Source organism: Nelumbo lutea, chromosome 1 (assembly GCF_056320005.1).
Source record: "Nelumbo lutea isolate HS-2025 chromosome 1, American lotus-T2T, whole genome shotgun sequence".
NCBI classification, from domain to species: domain Eukaryota; kingdom Viridiplantae; phylum Streptophyta; class Magnoliopsida; order Proteales; family Nelumbonaceae; genus Nelumbo; species Nelumbo lutea.
This window is the reverse complement of record NC_142684.1, coordinates 163,682,627-163,698,833: the sequence shown is the minus strand read 5'-3', so window position 1 is coordinate 163,698,833 and position 16,207 is coordinate 163,682,627. Positions and strand designations below refer to the sequence as shown.

The window sequence follows — 16,207 nt, the reverse complement described above, 5'->3', positions numbered from 1 at the left end:
GCACACACCATAAGACTCCTTGCCACCTCCACAATGTGTCTGTTTTTCCTCTTAGCAACTCCATTCTGTTGCGGTGTATATGCACAACTACTCTGATGAACTACACCTTGTTCTAAGAGATATGTGGTCAGGTCCTTCTCAAAGTACTCTCTGGCATTATCTGATCTAAAAGCCTTAGTTCTCACTCCAAATTGTGTGAGAACCATCTGGTCGAATTGTCATACTAAGTTAGGAACCTCATCACGTGATCTCATCAAATATATCCAAGAATATCATGTATAATCATCCACAAACAAGAGAAAATAATGGAATCCTCCCATGGAAGGGATTTGATATGGCCCCCATACATTAGTGTGAACAATTTTAAAATCAGAAGTACTTCTTTTATTACTTGGTTTAAAAGACTGTCTACAATGCTTTCCTAACTGACAACTCTCACACTCCAAAGTAGATAATTGAACAAACTCAAACAACTTTGGGAAAAGACATTTCAAAGAACTAAAAAAAAAGTGTCCCAAGCAGTTGTGCCAAAGCATAATCTGGTTCACTGACTCTGACCCACTACTACTGCTGCTGCTAACATGATGGCCCTGATGTCTTGGAATCTCATCCAGAAGGTAGACTCCATTCACCTCACGACCACTCCCAATCATTTTCTTTGAGTCCAAATCCTACAAAACACAATTACCAGGAGGAAAGGTCACAAAACAATTCAAATTTTTTGTCAAAGAACTAACAAACAGTAGGTTGGTATGAAGTCTAGGGACATGTAAAACAGAAGACAAAGCTATATCATTGGTCACTCTAACTGTCCCCTTCCCAGCAATGGGCATATGTGAATCATCTGCTGTAGACTCTGTCTCTACCAGAGCACAACTGATATTGAAAATGGTAGGGGCATTAGTCATATGCTCAGATGCTCCTAAGTCTATAATCCAGGGAGGTCCCTCCTTACCTGCAGTGGATGCAAGATTTGCGGTTGCTTATGAACTACCTGTATGTGCAAAGGAAGTAGTATAGTTGGCTTCTACATTCTGTTGTCCATCTGGAAGGCTAGAGCTGGGTGAACCTTTCTTACTCATAAGATGTCCAAACCTCTCCAATTCTGTTCTCATTGCTGCTACTGCAATGGATTCCCAATCAGTATGGGAGAGATGGGATGAAGAGTCTCCTATAGTGGCTACATTTGCATTTCCCTTCTTGTTTCTTATCCGAGCAGGCATAAGATTTGGATGAAGCTTACAACAAGTGTCCCCGGTATGCTTAGGCTTCTTGCAATAATCACACACCAAGTCCTTCTTATCTTCCCTTCTACTCTCACTACTCCCCCTGTCTCCATTCGGCTTAGGTTTTGTTGTACCAACCATAGCCGACTGGTCAATCCCAGACTGTCTCAGCATTACATTCCTCCTACTCTCCTCTCCAGAGACAAATACATAGGCTTGAGAGAGTGTCACACCCTCCCTAGAAAGAATATGTTGCCTAGCAATGTCAAATTCAGGGTTCAGCCCTGCCAAGAACTCAAAAACTCTAATCCTCTCTACCAGTCTGTGATAAGTTGCTGCATCATTTACACTTTCCCATACCACAGTTTCTAAGTGATCTATTTCCTGCCATAGGGTTTTTAGCATGGAGAAATACACAGCAAGAGTTTTTTCTCCTTGTTTCATACTTATCACCTGATTTCTTAACTGATAGGCTCTGGCTTCATTTTGCTTATGAGAGTAGGTTTCAGTCACTCCATCCCAAATCTCCTTAGCAATATTAGCCCATAGGAAATTTTTTGCAATATGAGGTACCATAGAATTACACAGCCAAGACATTACCATGTAATTCTCTTGCAGCCATCGGGAAGAGTCTGTATCAGGTTTCTCCTCCCCAGTGAGATACCCTAATTTTCCATAGGCACCAATAGCCATCTTAGCTGATTGTGCCCACTCCAAATAATTTATACCATCAAGTTTTACTGTAGTAATGATCCCGGACCCAAAAATATCACTACTACCTCTAACACCCAGTCCCACAGTACCGGTAGATTTCATCTCGATATTGCAACTCTCCATTTTACTTCAAACAGTTCAACAGTAAGAAAAAAAAAAGATTGAAGACCTTCAAAAAATAATTTAATTACACACACAAAAACCAACCCTTCCAGAAGAAGAAAACCCTAGCTGGAGGAAAATCTCTCTCATCCTCAGGCCTCCCAATAGAGAGAAAAGTGAATCGATCACTCCGAGAGGCCTAGAAAATTCCAAAAACCAAACCGCCCTCTTCAGAAAATCAAAAGAAAACTAACAATACCTGGGTGCCCAAGATCAGATAAAAAACAAAGAGTCCAACTTTTCAGGAACTCTTCCCCGTAATGCAGTTCTTCTGGATTTTGATGTTGAACAGTAGATCACCTTCCTCTTGATCCCACCAAAAACTCCAAGAACTAGGCAATCTATAGCAGATCGACCAGCCCTTTACTACTTCATGCAGTCAGTTGATCTAGGGCTGCATGAGAATGCTTCAAGAAACCCTAGTCGATGCTCTGATACCAAGTAGGAATCTATTGAATTAAAAAATATGAAGGAAAGTAGTTTCTTGAAGAGAGAAGGAAGAGAGAAGGAGAAGAAGAGAAGTCGAAAAGAAAAGAGAGCAATAATTTGGCCGCCCCCTTCACTTATTATTTATACTAAAATAATAGAACAATACAAAGACAACTATGCCCTTATAGGGTGGCAAAACATAAAACAACATATATAACACACAAAAATATAATAAAATTTGGACTCACATAACTATTGTGGTCCTCACCTCCTATCTAACAACTAACATAAAACATCTACTCAGGAAAACATCATAAAACTAATTAATCTTCAACAATATAGAATAAAATTTTAAGATTCTTTTTCAATTTCTTATCTATCTTGTTAATTTATTTTAACCTTTTCATAATTTTGTTTCAAATTTTCTTTTCATAATTTTTTTTCAATTTTAATCTTATCTATCTTGTTATACACTTTATAAAGCTTACACAATGAGTTTGCTTTGGTTTTTCCCACAAAGGCTTAACACTCCCTTTTCTGGTGGATGGAAATCAGAAATGAATATTGTGCAGCTACCTATGTCACTTCCAACTTATGCAGAAGTATTTTCTAAGGAAACGTAAAGTAAAATTTCATTAACAAAAAACGAAAAACATGTACAACAAGGATGAGAGACTTGTTGTGGGAGCCAAGGGACACAAAAAAGGATCATTTGGTAAAGTGGGAGGTGGTATCAAGGAGTAGGGATAGTGGAGAACTAGGGATAGGAAACATCAAACTTAGGAACATGGCACTGTTGGGTAAATGGCTGTAGAGGTTTCCTTTGGAACAAGAGAATTTATGGCATAATTTAATTGCAAGCATTCATGGCATGGAAGACAACAGATGGGACGGTGGTCTTGATCCTAAGGCAACAAGGGCTTCTCTTTGGAAAGAAATTCATAGTTTGCTACCTTATTTCCTTCCATTGGTAAGGTATGATGTTTGTATGGGTAACAAAGTACGTTTCTGGGAGGATGTCTAGTTTGGGGACATTCCTCTCAAAGACAAATTTCCACCTATTTATTCTTTGTCCCTCAACAAAGGGAGAGTGATTTCTTCAGTGCTTGTTAAAGAAAACTCTTGTGATCTAGGATTAAGGAGAGGGTTAAGGGAATCTGAAATGTGCTTAGTAGATGAACTTATCTCCCTTCTTAACACTGCATTCCTGGACCTCTCTTGTTAGGACAGTAGGATCTGGTTAGAATCCCCTTCTGGCTCCTTTACATGTGCCTCTTTCTTCTCCACCCTCCTTCAATACTCACACCCAGGAGGCTCCTTTCCTACAAAGGAAGTCTGGTGTAATCCTGTACCCCCAAAAATAAGAGCCTTTTGCTGGGAGGTGGTGCTCTAGAAATAATACTCAAGATAATTTACAAAAAAGGAGGCCAAATCATTGCCTTTCTTGTCCCTTTGCTTCTTGTGTGTGGAGTTGGTTTTCTTCCTTATTTGGTTGTAGGTGGACCCCTCTCCTGGATGTGACAAGTCTTTTCAACCCAAGTTTCTTCCTACTATCAAAGAAAAGGGGAAGAGTGATGTGGAAGGCAACAAGAGCAGCCACTTTTTGGTCTTTATGGGAAGAAAGGAATAACAAAATATTCCAAGGGGCACAAAGATCAACAGAACAAATCAATGACTGCGTAGCCATTAAAGTCATACATTGGCTGAAATAAGTGACTTATTTAAAGACTTTTCAGTGGATGATATACAAAGGGGTTGGTCAGCAGTGGCAAACTCTTCAACCAAACAGTTTGTTCTTCAGCCTTCATGGACACTTGCAGCACAACAAAGGGTAAAATTAAATTTTGATGGAAGCTCCATGGATAATCCAGGACCCTCGGGAGCTGGGGGAGTCTTTGGGGATGAGGAGGGCATAATTGTGGCACTATACTCTGGTCCCATAGGAGTGGGAAACTCTTTGAGAGCAGAAATTTTGGCTCTTCTAAAGGCCTGAGATTTGCCAAGCAATGGAGATTTCAGAACTTGGAGGTGGAAGGGGAATCTACACTGTTAATAGGGTGGCTGCAAACAAAGAAGTTGGGAATATGGAATTTTAGACAGAAAATAAGGGAAATAATCTGCTTGGCAAGGGAAGCTGGAGTAACATTCAAATGGGTAAGGAGATCAGCAAACTCTGTGGCAAATAGCTTGGCAAAACAGGGGACATTCAGGGAAAACTTTTTTTGGGCTGTACTGTAACTCTTGATGTTGTTTTGGGGTCAACACTCTTTGTCTGAGTGGTTAGTGTAAGATATTTATTTGATATCCTTAATGAAAGTTACCGTTTCCAATAAAAAAAAAACATAAACAACAAGCTGCTGTACACAGGGGGTATAACAATCATTGCCCATAGAATCCTATATCCCCACACCTTGCTTTACAAAAAGACTATCGTATACAATAAAGAAATTATAATTTCTCTCCCAAAATAATTCATTCATAGCAAGCCAAGAAAAAAAAAATTCTGGTATACTGCATCTACCAAGCTGCTTTTGTTTTTTGAATATCCTTGCATTTCTCTCCTGCCAAACACACCAAAAAACTGCTGCAGGAGCAATATTCCATGCCACCTTCCACCTTTTTCAATTCTCCAGCTTTGTATAAAATCCACCACCGATTCTGGTACAGACATGTGTCCATGGGATCCAAAACTTTGTACTAATACAGTCATTAGTTATTTGCTTAAAATGTAACACCATAAAAAAGACATCAAAAGAAAAACTATAAACTGTTTTGTAATCCAATGAAGGACATCATAAGAAAGATTTTATCCACAACAACAATCATTACCATTAATGTTATTATTGTTATTGCCACCACATTTGTGATTATTACCATTATATGTAGAGATGATGAGAGTCTTGTTAAAAGAAAGTGATGAAGACACCAATAAGAAGATGCTAAGAAGAATAAGAGATCAATTACTAATACAAATGTACCTCGATTATCAAATGTCTCTGGCACAACAATGATAGCAGAATACATGTTTCTTTCAGCCTGAGGAATATGCAGTTTCTCATTCAAGATCCAGTCCCATATAACATATAGGTCTTCTAACACCTGTAATATTGCCAAGAAAGAGGGGGAAATATGAAAGTTGGAGCCAACTTATTTGTTTTCACAAGAAACGCATTTCATGAGAATGTTAAAATTTAAAAACCAATAGAATGAATTCTTGTGAGTAGAATCAGATTTTATGATGCAGTACCATAGATTTTTTTTATAAATGATAGAGTTTTATTAAAAAAGAGAAGTGATTACATCAAGATTTACAAGGCAAACTATAACAACACAAATTACAACTGAGCAAAAAAAAAAAAGTTCAGATTTATGCACCCCCATCTTCGCAAAATAATCTGCCATCCCATTTGCTGTCCGCCTTTCCCATTGAACAAAAACTGTCACATCTCTAACCAGCCATTTGAACTTTTTCATTGATTCCTTGTACTTCCAAATCACTGTTTCTGGTTCCTTCACCCTACTAGCAAAGTATCAATTTAGCTGTCTAGCAATCTGTACTCCCTGCAAGACTGCTTGGAACTCTGCAAAAACTGAGCCCCCTATTCTAATCGGGCCAGAGAAAACAGCAATAATATGTCCATTATTCCTGAAAACTCATATACCAGCTGGACCTGGGTTACCTAAACTGCTGCCATCAAAATTCAACTTGATAAATCCTTCGCCAAGAGGTTTCTAAGCTACCACTGGTTTGTTCCTTGCAGTAGAACTTCTAGCTACAGTTCCCCAGTTTCTCCACAAGTCATCAAGGTTAGGCTTTAAGCCAATGTATTCCTAACCATTGATTGTTATACAGGAATTTTCAGCAACTGGTGGTTGTTGGAGTCAGAAAACTATTAGAATTTGTGATTTAGCTCCCTCACAAAATGAAACATGGAAATATGGTAGTTACTGGTCAAGGAAAATAAAAATATAATGCCAAAATTGAAAAAAAAAGAGGTTTTACCATAATTGTCGAATTGTATAGGTGATTTTAAGCAATAGTGGAGCCCCTAGAAACATACCAACAAGACACCCCGCCTAGGCATTACCTAGGTTATGGAATTTGACAAAGAAAAACATTAATCTAGGTTAGCTTCCTAGTTTTGTAAATTTTTGAAACGTGACACATTCAATTTGGTTGAATAAATAAAAGAATGAGATATTTATATCATGCTAAGCATCCCATAGGCAGATTATCTCTGACCCTAAAGTACATGTCCTTACAATTGAGCCCAAAAGAGCTGAATCCCATCCACCCCTTGCTTGATCAATGTGTCAACCAAGATGAACTAGGAACCTAACAAATCATTGAATAAGTCCCTTGCCAACTACCTTATCTCTTTCATCATGTGTCGATGTCTCCATCTTCCTTATTCATGTTCACAGCCATTCCACAACCACCTTGGATTAGCCTTCTACCAACACTACTGCCCTTAGATTAAGCAATCTAACCAGCCAAAGACCTTGTAGTACAGTTATCGAGTCTGCCCTTGTTGAGTCACCAACTCCTATCAGGCCCAAATAGATTGCTCTTGTTTGTCCCTTGTTTTCTTGGTAGAAAAGTTGCTGAATAGAAGAGAGAAAGGAGAGAAGAGAAGATTTGGAGTCAAAGAGTCAGGGCAGGCGGTGCCAGCATTTCTATTTATATTAAGGCGACAAAATAAAAGAGAAAAAAAATACAACAGTGCCCTAGTAATCAACTACTAGGAAACCTCTTTGTCTGTTATAATTCAGATTAGTCAGTTACAGATCTGAACTTAAGGTAAAAGAGAAGAAGATAATGAGAGAGAGAGAGAGGGGGGAGAGAAGAAGAGAAGACGAAGTAGAAGGAAAAAAAAACTGTTCGAACCAGAGAGAAGAGAAAACTTACTCTCTTAGTTTGGCCGGGTTATATATATATATATATATATATATATATATATATATATATATCTATATAGTTTACTAAATAATAACAAAAGTCTGTTATGCCCCTATTTAAGTTCGGATACATCAGCACCAACTTAGAGACACATCACCATACTAATGACTCAAATGACCATTCTACCCTTATTTAGTCAACACTAACACCCCCCCTCAAGCTGGAGAGTATATATCATATAGTCCCAGCTTGTTACATATGTAATCCACTCTTTCCCGACCCAACCCTTCGGTGAACAAATCTGCCCATTGGCTCCTTGTATTAACATATGCTATACTTATCATTCCACTAAGAACCTTCTCTCACAAAGTGACAATCAACCTCTATGTGTTTTGTTCTCTCATGAAAAACTGGGTTAGAGGAGATGTGAGCTGCAGCTTGGTTGTCACAATATAGCTTCATCAAAGTGGCAATTGAGTACCCCATATCCTGTAGGAGATTTCTCAACCACACTAGTTCACAAGCTATATGTGTCATGGCTCTGTATTCAGCTTCTGCACTACTTCTTGCCACCACAGTCTGCTTCTTACTCTTCCATGTCAGCAAGTTACCCCAAGGAAAATACAATAACCTATAGTAGACCTCTTGTCAAATATAGATACAGCCCGATCAGTATCTGTATATCCCTCTATTTCAATATTTCCTCCACTCTTATATAGCAAGCCACGGCCATGAGCTCCCTTCAAATACCTTACAATCCTTAGGACCGCGTCCCAATGTGGAACCTGAGGATTCTGCATAAATTGACTCACCACACTAATTGCGAATGAGATATCTGGTCGAGTTATGGTTAGAAAGTTTAGCTTGCCCACCAACCTTTTGTACCTTCTTGGATCTTCAAACTCCTCACTTGTATCACTACTCAACTTGGCATTCAATTCCATGGGTGTTTCCGCTGGTTTGGCACCCCACAAGTCTATATCCTCCAATAGATCAAGAACATATTTCCTCTGACACAAATTAATACCATCCTTGGACCTTGCCGCTTCTATCTCTAGGAAGTATTTCAATTTGCCAAGGTCTTTTGTTTGAAAATGATCATGCATAAATGTTTTCAACCTATCACTACCAGTAATAACAATATCATCAACATAAACCACTAACAAAATCTTCCCTGCATCAGAGTCACAGCTGAATACTGAATGGTCGACCTGACACAGTTTCATGCCAAACTTCTTCACAACTTCACTGCATCTGCCAAACCAAGCACGAGGGAACTGTTTAAGTCCATAAATAGCTTTCTTGAGCCTACACACCTTACCATCTTCCCCCTGAGCAACAAACCCAGGTGGTTGCTCCATATACACCTCCTCAAGAAGATCACCATGCAGAAAGGCATTCTTAATATCAAGCTGAAACAACGGCCAATCATGCATAGTAGCTAAAGAGATCACAACACGAACGGAACCAATCTTGGCAACAGGAGAGAAAGTCTTTGTGTAGTCAATGCCATATAATTGTGAATAACCCTTGGCAACCAATCGAGCTTTCAACCGCTCAACATTACCATCAAGTAAACACTTTACCGTATAAACCCACTTACATCCAACAACATGCTTACCAGGAGGGAGAGTGGTGAGATCCCACGTATGATTATGAGCTAGAGCAGAGAGTTCTTCCATCGCTTGATGCCATGGAGAGATAAGGGCTTCCTGGACATCTTTAGGGACAAAAACAAAAAATAACAACGAAACGAACTGTCGATGGGAAGGGGAATGGTGAGAAACATAAACATAATTAGACCGAACAGTGTCCAAAAGATAGCATCAATCCAAAGCGGCATTTGGAGAAATTCATATGGTGCAACAAGGACCGAACAGTGTCCAAAAGATGGCGGTTCTTCCGCTCAGCCACCCCATTTTGTTGAGGGGTGTAGAAACAAGAGGTTTGATGAATAATTCCATGATGGTCTAAATATTGCTGAAAAGGTGTAGAAAAATATTCACGGCCATTATCAGAACATAGGATCTTAATATGTAGACCAAATTGAGTGCGAATTTCAGCATGAAACATTTGGAAAATGGAAAATGTAGAGAAGGTGGGCCGAATGGCCCATAGGCTGTTTATTCTTTGTTGTTATTTAAGTTTTTCTGTAATGGGCCTTATTCTGGGCCCATCCTGTCTATATTAAGTTCTTTGTAAATTCTTGCCCAACTAAGGGCCTCGTAATTATTTAAACCTATTTTAATAAAATAGTGTTAGGGTGCTGAGAGAGGTTCAGCTCGAAATCCTCTTCTCAAACCCTCATTGCAGAACACTCAACTCTCCTCTCTTCAGTTTCAACATGGTATCAGAGCGTATCTGAACTTGAACATCCTAGGGCTGGAGGCTTAGTCACGTATTGCCTGATTCTTGGAGGTCATTGGACGAGCCCAAGACTAGAATCTTTTGGAGAAGGGGTTCGATGACCAGGAAGAATCAGAGAAGAAGAAAAAAAAAGGGGGAAGGGGAACAGCTCGGTTCTGTTTTTTGAAGCTCGACTGTGTTTGGACTGTTGAAGCTCGAACTATAAGTTGTGCTCAGTTTTCTGGTTCTGTTTTGTATTACCTTCGATTGTGTTTGGATTGTTGAAGTGTCCGAAAATCCTAGTTGTTCTGTACTACCTTCAACTGCATTAAATCTGGTTTAACCCAGAAATTTCTGGGTTGTTTTTCTCTTCTTTTTGGACTGTTAAAACCTGCCGAAACATCCTTGTAACAAGGCTGTGTATTGTTACTCTTGTTCGGCTGTTTTAGGGGACTGTACGAACTGTTTTTTGGGGTCTTTTCTCTTCCTTGACAGTGGGGTTGTCTCTATTGCCCACACTGTGTTTGTGAAAAGGCCTATTCAGCAATACCGATTGGTGCTTTCTCTTCTTGGCTGAGTGTACAACTTTGAAAAGGTACTTCGGCTGAGTGCACAGTGCCTAGGAGTTTCCGAATTCTTCTTGAAGCCTGAACTCAGTGTATTGTCTTCTTGTGGTCGGCTGAACTCAGTGTGTTGCCTCCTTGTGGTCGATTGAACTCAGTTATTGCTTGTCCTTATTCAGTATACTTGTAAAAGTCATCTGAAATCATATTTGGAGTGTTTACATGATGTACTCCTCAGAGTTTGAAAACAAAAGTGGTGCTGAATATGAACTGGTTCAGGGGACTCCTAGTGATTCCTTATTGACTGTGACCACAGTTAAACTAGATGGAACTAATTATTTGGCATGGTCACAATCAGTAAAGATTCATATATGTAGTAGAGGAAAGTGGGGGTTCATTTCCAGGAGTAAGAAGGCTCCCCCAGAAGATGATCCATCCTACGAGAAGTGGATGCAAGAAAATTACACTGTCATTGGGTGGCTTGTGAACTCAATGCAGCCACAAATCAGTCAACACTACCTATGGATGAATTTAGCAAAAGAAATTTGGGACAGTGTTGCAGAAACCTATTCTCAAAAACTCAATGTGGCCCGGGCATATAAATTGAGAAGTGATGTAAAGAATTTAAGGCAAGGAGAGAAACCTCTTGCTGTATATTTCTCAACCCTGAAATCCCTATGGCAAGAGATTAACCTAATAAAAGCTGTAACTTGGGACACCACCAATGATGAAGAGACCTACAGGAAATTGGTTGAAAGGAACAGGGTTTTTGAGTTCTTAACTGGACTAAACCCAGAATATGATATCACAAAACAGAATATTCTTTCCAAGGAGTGTGTCTCTTTGTCACAAGCTTATGCATTGGTTAGTGAAGAGAGCAGAAGGGTTGTCCAGGTTCAAGGGGCTGATATTAATGATCACTTTGCCAATATGGGGATTAAACCTAAAGGGAATGTTGGAACTTCTAGTGGCACAGGAAAGAAAGAAGTTATATGTGAATACTGCAAGAAGCCGAAGCACACCAAAGACAAGTGCTAGAAGTTACATCCTAATCTTGTTCCCATTCGGTTTAAAAAAAAAAAACATGATAGTAAAAGATCGGGAAGTGCAAATGTAACTACCGGGCCAGATAGTGAAGAGATGTTTGCTTCTGCACAATTGGCAGCCATGAGAGCAAAATATGAAAAGTTTGGGAAGATGATCAGTCAGCTGAGTGATGTGACCTCTGCTTCCGACCCTTTAGGAAATTCAACTACTTCAGCATTTGCTCATTCAAGTATAAGGGCTTCTGCTAATCATGCTACCTCTTCAGGTAATCTCAAGATCCCTTGGATTATTGACTCAAGTGCTTCTGACCATATGACCAATCTGTCTACCTTGTTTGTTTCATATGACTTACTTCCTGGACGTGATAAAATCACTTTAGCTGATGGTTCACTTGCCCCTATCTCTGGTAAGGGAACCATCAAGGCTACGGATTCCTTGTACCTACCTTCTTCCCTTCATGTACCTAAACTAAATACAAATTTGTTGTCTGTGAGTAATTTAACCAAGTCACTAAATTGTTGTGTAACCTCTTTTCCTTCCTATTGTGTTTTTCAGGATCTGAAGTCTCAGAAGGTGATTGGGAGTGGCCATGAGGCGAACGGAATATACATGCTTGATACTCCGGGACAATGCACTGATCATCTTGGGAATGTTGCTCTTGGATCTGTCTCTTCAGAGTCTGTTAGTCGGATTATGTTGTGTCATTGTCATTTTGGTCATCTGTCTTTTTCCGCCTTGAGTCATCTAATCCCTGAACTGTTTAAGAGAATTAGTCTGTCCAGTCTTCATTGTGAGTCTTGTGAATTGTCAAAGCATTGTAGAAGCAAGTATCCTTTGAGAAATAAAAGATCTTCTATTCCTTTTAATATTGTGCATTCTGATGTGTGGGGACCTTACCACTTACCCTCCATGGGTGGCTACAAATATTTTATCCTGTTTATTGATGATTTTTCACGATTCACTTGGATATTCCTGATGAAATCCCGTGATGAAGTTCCAAGACTTGTAAAACAATTCCATGAATTTGTTCTAACCCAATTTGATACCAGGATTAAAATCTTCAAATCGAACAATGCAAAAGAATACCTTGAGAAAAACCTATCCTGCTATTTTTCTGACATGGGGGTTATTCATCAAAGCTCATGTGCTAGGACCCCATAACAGAATGGGGTTGCTGAGAGGAAAAACATGCATATTGTTGAGGTTGCAAGAAGTATCTTATTTGCCTCACATGTTCCTACCAGGTTTTGGGGTGATGCTGTACTTACTGCTACCTATCTTATAAACCGCATGCCATCCAGGGTTTTGGGGTTTAAGTCTCCCTTCACTCTTCTTCATCCGGACAAAGATCTTTTTCCTATTCCTATTCGTGTCTTTGGCTGCACCTGTTATGTACATGTTCCAAGTGTCCAAAGGCATAAGTTTGAACCCAAAGCCCAAAAGTGTATCTTCCTTGGTTATTCCCCCAAACAGAAGGGTTATTGTTGTTTTGATCCAAAGTCTGGCAATTGGTATGTCTCAATGGATGTCACCTTTGATGAGTTTTCTCCTTTTTATGGTTCCTCTCCAGAAGGACATTGTCCACAGGGGGAGGATTTGACACAGGTGTTTGCTCTTCCTCTTCCTGTTCCTGTTGAGTCCCTTGATGTGTCTGCATCTCCCTCAAATGAATCAAGGGTGGATCAGTCGTTTCATTCTCCTTGTCCCAGTACCCTACCTCCTCGTCCTATCCTCAATCCCAAGGTGTATCAAAGGCAAAGATCCAGAAATGTGCAGGTTGTTTCTCCTACAACACATGAGCCTCATACACTTCCAATCACAGAAGAGACAACAGGTACTGGTTCAGCACCTTTGGATTCATCATTCCCTGACCTTGATATTCCCATTGCTGTTAGAAAAGGAAAACGGAAGTGCACTGCACACTGCATTTCCAAGCACCTTTCTTACAGTTTGCTTTCACCTTCATATTTTGCCTATCTCTCTTCTGTTGCTTCTCATCCTATTCCCCAGTCTGTGTCAGAAGCTCTTAAGATTCCAGAGTGGAGGGATGCTATGAAATCTGAAATCGATGCCCTACACAAGAACGACACATGGGAAGTGGTGGATTTGCCTGAAGGGAAGGATCCTGTTAGTTGCAAGTGGGTCTTTACTATCAAATACAGAGCTGATGGCACCATTGAAAGGTACAAGGCCAGGCTGGTTGCAAAAGGCTATACACAGACATATGGGATTGATTATTTAGAGACTTTTGCACCTGTTGCCAAGATGACATCTGTGAGGGTATGCAGGCTAAAGAAGTCTCTTTATGGACTAAAACAGTTCCCTAGAGCATGGTTTGAGAGATTTAGAACAGCACTTGTTAACTTTGGTTATGTGCAGACACAGTCCGATCATACTCTTTTTGTGAAGAGGAGTGGACCTCTGGCAGTATACCTCATTGTGTATGTAGATGATATTGTAGTGACGGGTAATGATGCCTCAGGAATTCATGATCTAAAATCTTTTCTCCATACAGAGTTTGAGATTAAAGATTTGGGGGAATTGAGATACTTTCTTGGCATAGAAGTGGTTCGATCCAAGGATGGGATTCTTATCTCCCAAAGGAAGTTTGTTCTTGATTTGCTCTCTGAAACTAGAAAGATGGGTGCTAGATCAGTTGCTACTCCTATTGATATAGTCATAAACTCTCAGCCTCAGAAGGGACATTGTTAGAAGACAAAGGGATCTTTCAAAGACTTCTTGGGAAACTTTTGTACCTATGCATGACTCAGCTAGATATTGCATATGCAGTCAATTGCATTAGCCAATTCATGCATGCTCCTCGAGACACTCATTTGGCAGCTGTAGAGAGAATCCTATGTTATTTGAAGGGCTCCCCAAGAAAGGGTATTCTGTTTGCCAAGCATGGTCATATGAAACTTGAAGCTTACACCGATGCTAACTGGGCCGAGAACATTGATGACAGAAGATCTACCTCTGGGTATTGCAGCTTGGTAGCTGGTAATGTTGTTTCTTGGAGAAGCAAGAAACAATCGGTTGTTGCTCGATCTTCTGCTGAAGCAAAATACAGGGCCATGGCACATGGGGTTTCTGAATTATTATGGCTAAAATCTTTGATGGAAGAACTTGGAGTTGAATATGACAAGCCAATGATGTTGTACTATGATAATCAGGCTACCATCAACATTGCTCACAACCCAATGCAACATGATAGAACCAAGCATATTGAAGTTGATCGACACTTCATTAGGGAAAGGGTCTCTTCGGGTGAAGTGTGTCTTCCTTTCATCACATCTGAATGACAGTTGACAGATTTTCTTACCAAAGGCATTCCCAAGGAAAAACTTCAGCATGATACCAGCAAGCTTGGCATGATTGACATCTATGCTCATCTTGAGGGGGAGTGTAGAGAAGGTGGGCCGAATGGCCCATAGGCTGTTTATTCTTTGTTGTTATTTATGTTTTTCTGTAATGGGCCTTATTCTGGGTCCATCCTGTCTATATTAAGTTCTTTGTAAATTCTTGCCCAACTAAGGGCCTCCTTGTAATTATTCAAACCTATTTTAATAAAATAGTGTTAGGGTGCTGAGAGAGGTTCAGTTCGAAATCATCTTCTCAAACCCTCATTGCAGAACACTCAACTCTCCTCTCTTCAGTTTCAATAGAAAATAACTCACTTCTTTCTTTCATAAGGTAAAGCCAAGTCATTCTTGAATGATCATCAATAAAAACAACAAAATACGTGTAACCATTATGTGACACAATTTTATCTGGACCCCAAATGTCCAAATGGACCAAACAAAAAGAACTCGACACACGACTATCGATTCTAGGACTAAAGGAAACCCGATGGTGTTTCCCATACTGACACGACACACAATTCAAAGTAGAAAGACAACTCAATGCTGGAACAATTTGCTTGAGATTCTTCAGAGACGGATGACCAAGTCTACAGTGCCACTGTAGAGGAGAAAGAGAGGATTGAAGAGTTGTTAACGAACCACCACCACCATCAAGATAATACAGTCCACCAGCTTCATGTCCTCCACCAATCTTCATCCCCGTCTCGAGATCCACAAAGACACAAGATGAAGGGAAAAAGATGATTGAGCAATTAAGAGATTTGGTCAATTTACTAACAGACATAAGATTCAAGGGAAACTTGGGAACATACAAAACTAAAGACAAAGAAAGAGAACCATTGTTAACATTACCAATACCACAGATGGGAGAAGTGGAGCCGTTAGCAAGGGTAACATTGTGGGGTGGAGAGGATGAAGTAAGGGGAGAAAACACATCGGGAGTCCCAATCATATGATCGGAGGCTCCAGAGTCAATGATCCAAGGGGAGGGGGTTAGATGCCAGACAAACCATACATGAGCGGACAAGCATAGCTATACTTAGCTAAGAAGTAGTCTGGATTAACTGCTCATATTCATTACGTGGAACACTTAGCATCTCTTGCCCGGAGAAATCTGTCTGGTCAGCCCAATGATTCTCTGGTTCCATACTACCACTGGCCATTGCATGATTTGCCCATGTTGAAGGTGGGCCATATAGATCATAGCAAAAATTAGCAGTATGTCCATCCTTGCCACAATGTGTACACCTTCTCGGACCATTACTACGTCCTCTACCACAAGCCCCCCCTGAATCCCGACCTCTAGTACGTCCACCACCACAACTATACATGAATCCACCTCCACCACCACAACCATACACATGTCCACTACCACCACCACCACGGCTGGACTGGACTGGACTAGATGAGTTACTCCTCTACCACCACAGCCACCCCCCTCTGGCCACCACAAGGGCA

At 40.1% G+C, this 16,207-nt stretch overlaps 1 protein-coding gene across 1 annotated transcript in view; it reads right to left on the bottom strand.

Annotated features, from left to right (window-relative positions):
• ARP9 (actin-related protein 9) overlaps positions 1–16,207 on the bottom strand; it is a 78,849-nt gene that overhangs the window by 35,434 nt on the left and 27,208 nt on the right. Inside the window, exon 8 of the mRNA XM_088960235.1 lies at positions 5,510–5,630. Coding sequence (XP_088816361.1) covers positions 5,510–5,630 — 121 coding nt within the window. The remainder of the gene's footprint in view (positions 1–5,509; positions 5,631–16,207) is intronic.